General features: G+C 45.9%; 1 protein-coding gene across 1 annotated transcript in view; it reads right to left on the bottom strand.

The window, feature by feature from the left end:
• alk (ALK receptor tyrosine kinase) overlaps positions 1-7,500 on the bottom strand; it is a gene marked incomplete at both ends in the record, with an annotated part of 301,524 nt that overhangs the window by 188,032 nt on the left and 105,992 nt on the right. Inside the window, one exon of the mRNA XM_084481688.1 lies at positions 4,582-4,692. Coding sequence (XP_084337814.1) covers positions 4,582-4,692 — 111 coding nt within the window. The remainder of the gene's footprint in view (positions 1-4,581; positions 4,693-7,500) is intronic.

Below are 7,500 nucleotides of genomic sequence, written 5' to 3'. Positions count from 1 at the left end.
AGACAGGATGAGATACAAAATTGGGGGGGTTGGTGGGCTGCAAAGGTGAGAGGAGAGACGGACCGGAGAGACGGGTGCACTGGACCACAGATTCCGACTCAGACTCCCCTGATGCCGTCAGCGACGGGCCGGGCTCACAGGAAGAAGAAGAGATGGATATCTAGTAGTAGTATGGATGTGATGAAGGGGCAGCCGGGGAAGGAGGGGGGGATCCGGGGGGGGTGGCTACCACAGATCCAAGCTCCACTGCTCACTGCTGCTGGCACAACCGGGCTAAGCTCTAAAGCCCCGGGAGAAGCCCAGATGTTGGGGGACTGGGGGGGTACTGGGGGGTTTGACTCCCCTATAGAGAGTGCCACAGTGTTTGAAGTGGGCGGCTGAATTATTTTGCCTCGATATGCTTATGAAACCCTCTCCTCTCCGCCGCTCTGTTGCTATTCTGGTTTGGTTTCCGTCATGTTGTGTTTTAGTGCCGAGGCCAATTTTTGGGGGATATTCTGATAATCGTTGCATTGGAAGGCATTCAAATCACAATTAAGTATTGGAATGGTTCTTCGTTTTTTAGGTCCATGCCTATTTGCGTACCGTAGCTAGAATTTTGTCTTAATATTCCAGGGATAAAATAAAATGATATATGTGAGGGCCCAAGATAGTGCTCAGTCAGAGAACACTTCCTGTAATCACAGCTAACGGTCGCCATCATCAGAGTAGCCAAACATGGAAGCACTGAATCACCCTTTGTTAGCTTTGAATTCAGATACAACACTATTTGATTACTTTAATAGCACTTTGACACATGGCGATAGTGTGAGAATAGGCAAAAACAACAGAGGCAGCCTTAAACTAAGTGGTTGTAATAATAATCTTATTTACTAAATTGGCTGCAATTAGCAGCTATTTCAGTGTTTAAACAAGGCCAAAATATCCCAAAAAACACTTCCTACTAATGATAACGGGTTGGTCATTTAATCAACATGAATGGATCAGGTTGCAATCTTTTTTCCTTTTAGGCCAAATAGCTGCTGTGCAATTTCATTAAAACATTTGTACAATGCTCCAACCACCTATTTGCTGTGTGATACTTGGAAGCAGGCCTACTCTTGCACTATGGCAGCTGTTCGTCCTCAGAAAACTCTTTGGCTGCACCAAAGCGGCTCTGTTACAGAGTCAGACTCGCACCGATGAGTGGAAACAGAAAGCCACTGATGACCACTCAGCAATCCTGCGTGACACTTTAGTTTTGCTATTTGTGTTGTTAGAATAATACTGTAAAAACAATCAGTTGATAAAAACACAATTTTGCAGCAGTGGTATCTCTGATTCAGGCAGGAAAGTATACACAGGGTGAATTTACATTTTGTTTTCTCCTCCAAGTATTCAAAGCTTGAATTGATGTACTCAAGCCCGCCCTAGTTGTTTTGTATTGTTATGTTTTTTATTGTGTCAGATCAAAGGAAATGTAGGCTACTGAGTTTAATGTTGCTAGTGTGAGCTAGAGTTCAACAATTTGACTTCAACAAGTTCAACAAAAAACATCCATTACTGAATTATGAAGCCAATGTGAGTGCACTGCACGCACACACACACACACACACGCACACACGCACGCACACACGCACACACACACACACGCACACGCACACACGCACACATGCATGGAAGTAAAGCGACGGTTTAGTCAGCAGAGCGCGTCTGACCGCTACCAGCCCACACATAAATAAGTCACAGTGTGTTTGCCCGTCATACAGCTGCTGCTGCAGCCAACTTTAGTTTGTAGCCATCAGGTTTTCATTTGCCTTTTTTCCTGTCCGCCTTTTTAGGGGCTTTCAATTATTTAGTTGGAGCAATCCCGCTGGCCATCCGCTCCCCTTTACCGGCCAGCTGTGCCTCCACGCGGCCACCCCCACCCCCACCCCCGTACCGTACCGACTCCTCCAATTTGCCTCCCAGATGTTTTTTTTTTATTTATGTCCAACAGGGTGGGGAAAATGAAGCCGGCTCCGACACTTAATGAAAGCAGCAGAAAAGGAAAAATTAAAATGATTAAAATAAAAGATGTTGAGAGTTGGTTGAATCATCATCTTAAATAAAAATGAAATAGAGGTGGAGGTGGAGGGAGAGGTGGAGGTGGAGGGAGAGGTGGAGGGAGAGGTGGAGGGAGAGGGATAGGGAGAGGGAGAGAGAGGGAGAGGGAGAGAGAGAGGTGGAGGGAGAGGGAAAGGGGGAGGGAGAGGTGGAGGTGGAGAGGGAGGGAGAGGGAGAGGGGGAGGGAGAGGGAGAGGTGGAGGGGGAGAGAGAGGGAGAGGGAGAGAGAGAGGGGGAGGGGGAGAGAGGGGGGGAGGGATAGGGAGAGGGAGAGGTGGAGGGGATCCCGAGAACTCTTGGCTGGGGCGTGTGTTTCATAAACAGCTGGATGGCAGTATCATGTCAACCACACACACACACACTTGAATGATCACTTACACCATGACTTCCCCCCCAAGGGCCCCAAACCCTCACCTCCCTCCTCACCCTCCCCCTCCCTCCCTCCCCCTCCCTCCCCTCCCTCCCACGGGAGCCAACGAGTGGGGCCGCAGCGCCGTCTTCTTCCAGTACCGCCGGCGGGAACCAGAGGGCGGTTATTGCCTGTTTGTCTTCTTATGTCTTTTTGTACTTTAAAAGCACTGATGTGAGAGTTCTACCTCAATTCCGTTGTACCTGCGCAATGACAATTAAAGATATATTCTATATTCTTAAGGAGCAGGAAGAGAGGCCTCCGGGGTTGACGTGGGTGCACCCACAGAGCACACCCACGCATCAACACACACATGGATCCACACACACATGCACACAGCACCTACTTGTGCACACATGTACTAGCATGCCCATGCGCGCACATTCACACACATGCACCCAAAGATATGCACGCACACAGGCACACACACACACACACACACACACACACACACACCTGCACAGGCACACACCAGCTCATGCACGTCCAGAGACTAAAGGTGATGCTCATTCTTCAATTTCTCGTGGTTTGCTTTGCTTCTCTAATGGGAGTGATGGAAGTGGTGGGTGCACTCTCCTCATCATTTTCAAAGGTGACATTTTGAGGTCAGTCAGGACCATCTCGGTATCTACGCTCAATAACGCTCCGCATCGATCCAGTTCACTCCTCAAAGAAGAGCGCTAGAAACAAATAAGCGGTTGACAAATAATGCATCATATATCTTGCCTGTGGATGCATTTCCTCGCTGCAAATGTACATCAATTTGACGTAGTTCAGGGGTAACATGTTCAATATTACTGTGGGAGGAAATATTGTGTCAACCAATGTAGCTTTGTACCTTTCTGTGGAAAATATATATATATATATATATATGAATAACTAGCGGTTAGTAATGCGATGGTGTTCTGATCGCGACAGGCAATCCAAATGACTTCAACTGTGCGGATATTGCCCATTATATTTCAGAGCAGCCACATGCATGTTTTGCCTCCCTTTGCATAAATGCAAAAGTTTGGCTCTGCTGTTAATTCGGCAATGTAGATAAAATGCTTCAGAGATAATATTTCCATCAGCCATTGCAGACTTATAGTTTAACCGTCTACATCTCAAATCTGTAAGATGTGAGAAAAGTGAAACATTTCCTTTTGAATCTATCCATCTCGCTCTCTCTTCCTCATCATTCCAGCGTTCTCTCCTTCCATTTTGCTTTGATTATCTTGCTTGGTGGAACCCATCTTTTCATACTAACTCCCCCACACAGACATCCAGTTCTGGCTCCCAATCTTTCCATCCTTCTCCCACTCTTAACTTTGAGTTTGGCTTTGTTGCTTTATTAAATATGCAATATTTGTCCTTATTTCCTGGCAGTCTCACTGGATTCCATGAATTAGCATCTTTAAATAAAGAAAATATGTGAGGATAACACCCTTTCATTACTTTGGTAATTTTCCAGACTTTTATAGTAGGAACGTTGAATCAGAATGAATATACATTCCAAAATAAAGTAAAATACTTATTCTTGCCATGGCCCTTCCTGTAATGCCTCTACTTCTGCGAGGCTAAATGCATGTCCTTTCATCTCACACTTAAAGTGTGCATTGAAGTCTTTTTTTTACGTTTTCTGAATGGCACATTTCCTCCATATTACCCACTCCAATGCACTGAGGGGTAAGAGAGCCAAACATTGTACTCTGTGCCCCATGAGAGACCATGGGGGCAGTCTCCTGCTGACGCCATGCACTTATATATTTATTCATTCATCCATTTGTGACTCGGCAAACCAAACGTGAACTGAAAGGCCTGGTCGGTCCGCTGTTAAACATTATGTGCCTCACGTGGCACGTTCGCTTATTAAATAACGTTCCATTTGGCAATGTCATGAAAATCAAAATCAATGTACAACAAATGGGCATCATCAGATGCACCACCAACACGCACCAGTGGGCCAACCTCCTTCCATTGATTATTACTGCAGCGTTTCCACACCGAATCGGAAAGCCGACAGGTACGCTCATCTGACGTGGCGCCTGATGGCCATGCTCTGTCATTATGGATGGAGGAGGGTTCCTGGAGGGTAGGGGACTCACCTGCAGTGGGCACTAGGGCCCTGGGGAAGCTCAACTTGTCCTCTGCCACCCAGGAGAAGTTCCAGTAGCCTCTGGGAACGCCCGCCTCGTTCCTGCCAGCCAACGGCTCACCTTCGGAGAAAAAGACAGAACAATGTTGAAGTGTTTACAAGGCAGTGTTGACGCCTAGCGTGAGGCCCTTGAAAGAGAATACACCGCCGAACAATTCATCAGGTCTTTCAGGAGTTGTCACTCTGAGCTGTAATGTTCGTTTTTTATTTTTAAATAAATCCGTCCACAAATGTACTTTGATGACATCAGAGCGAGTGGCTTTCAACCGATAACACTATCTACAATAACATAATTAGCTGATCAAAAAGATGAAACTGTGACTCCAGCAGACCTCAGCCGCTGGAAGACGCAATGCAGTCGTTAATATTGAAATGTTCTACGCAAAGACTCGACTGGGAGTTGGGGGGGGGGAGCGACATGCTTTTTGAAATAAGAGCGATCAGTGACTCTGTACGCCTATGAATAACAAAGGGATGGCTTTAGACATTCCGGGTGCACAGCTTAAAACAATGGCATGTTATAAATTGGTTATTGGTTATTGGTTATCGACAGGCTGTACAATTAATTACCCGAGAACGGATTGGGTACTTATCTGCTTTGACTTCTCCCCTGACCTTCCAAACTAGGAAACTAATTAATGTGTGATCGAACAGAAGTTTGAGGCTGTCAAAGATTAAACAGCCACTGTGATTTTCTTTCCCTGTTCCTCTCAATTAATAATTGGGTCTTGTGTTGATTCTCTTTCCCTCCTTCTCTCTGATGTGTAGGCCCGCTTCCACATATCGTGGCTTTGGAGACAGGGGCCTCTCGGGTCAATGCTGCCCTCGTTCAAAATGAGCCCCAACAAAAGAAAGAGTAGACATCATTGAAGAACATCGTTGTTGACTATATTAAAAAAGGACACGCAATTAACCATGCAACCTGTGGATTGATGGTTCTATGAGCAGTAAAGTAAAGTGACTACATTTTCTTTTATGCAAGCTTTATTTTTTATACCGTCAACCAATGCCATGAAGTTACCGTAGTACACTATGCAATAGTGGTATTTCGTCAGTATTTGTGTTTTTGTCAGTGCTATCACAATATCCGATAACTCGGAAATGAAGCCTACAACAAAGACAACAAAAGTCGTTGCTTTTGTTCCCCACTTCATTGGTCTGGACGTCTTGTTTCCAGCACACCAGGGACTCCACTTTCCCCCGCTCCACAATGTCTTCAGAGCCCTCGGAGAAAACACAGCACCCAGCGAGGGCCCAAAGCGCTCGATGCAAAGTCAATGCATATTCATTAAGGTCACCTCACAGTTCATCGGGCCGGATCCACCGCCATCATCATCATCAGCATGATCAACGCCACGGTAACCTCACGGTAACCCCCCTGGGGGGGAGGGGGGGGGGGGGCTTTCTATTAAGGGCATGAGGTCACTTCCTTTGTTGTGACCCCGTGTTCTCTTGCCTTCATGTTGTGTTGTTGTTTCCTAGAGAGCGTCCTCTGTGTTAGATAACACCCCCCGCCCCTTCCATGAGCCTCTTGAAGTCCGTCTGGGGGGAGGGGGAGGAGGGAGGGGGGGGGGGGGGGGTGGGGTGGGGGGGGGGGGAGCTTCTCTTTTGTAGCTAGCCTCGCGGTGCAACACTAGATCATGCAGCAACATGTTGCGTGTGTGTGACATGCGCACACCAACACGCCACACACCACGCTGCCTGCTCCGTCTCTCTCCATTAGAGGCACATCAGAGGGCGTGCAGTAGGACGGCGGGACACACTTAAGGGCCCACAGACAGACACCGCTGTGCTCCCTCGCTCTGAACGCACGTCACACACACACACACGCGCGCCAGGCGAGAGGGAAGGTCAACTCGCATCCGTCATCGGAATAAATGCTCAGGAAATTATTTTTTTCTTTCCTTTCATGCAATGGAGCTATAAAAGGCTTTGCTGCCTCGTTGAATGTGAGTGTGAAAAAAAGGCAAGGTATATAATAAGGTGTGATATTATATCCTGGTGTGTGTGCGTGTGTGTGTGTGTGTGTGTGTGTATGTGTGTGTGTGTGTGTGTGTGTGTGTGTGTGTGTGTGTGTGTGTGTGTGTGTGCCCGCAGTGTTCACGCTGAGCCACAGAGGAGAGTGCTTGCATCCGGGGAACATGAAAACATCTTTGTGAGAGGTTTCACCTTACAGTTTTTCACAATTGTTTAAACACATTAATTGGAACATCAGACACAATGTGCACAAAACTGAAACTCATGTACCAACTGCCAAACCAACTCTGCTGAACTCCAAGCACATTTTCTGCTTTAGACTCAGATTCCCATTCCAAACCACATATTTTTCACAACACTACACACAATTCTCTATATCTTATATATATTATCCATCCTATGGTGGAAATGTACTGGATATAAGTATTGACCCTTATGGGTATGTGTATGTGTATGTATGTCTGTATATATGTAGGTAAGTGTGTATATGCAAATACACTGTATGTATGACATTTGTTTGTTACTCTTAAAAATGTGAGAAGGCGGTAGCTTCTGCCCCTACCCTTTGGTTACGACCAATAAAAATGCATTCATTCAGATGTTTTGTTTATAGTATTGCCTATTTTCTGTTATCTCCATCATTTCATCCTGTTTTCATCCTGTTTGCTGTGATTTACAGTAGACTGCACATTTTGGAAACAAATACAGTATTTGTTGTTACTGTAAAGTTTTGTGTGTTGTTTTCTATTTGAGTGTACGTAAAAACATATGGCAATATTTTACACCCAACAGGTGACAGTGTAATACTGAACATGCAAAAGCATAATTCTACTGATGAAGCATTCATATAGTGTTTTCCATTCATACTATAGTGTTTTCCATTCTGTACACC

The sequence above is a fragment of the Micromesistius poutassou genome (assembly GCF_964030765.1).
Source record: "Micromesistius poutassou genome assembly, chromosome: 17".
NCBI lineage: Eukaryota > Metazoa > Chordata > Actinopteri > Gadiformes > Gadidae > Micromesistius > Micromesistius poutassou.
This window is presented reverse-complemented; position numbering and strand designations above follow the sequence as displayed.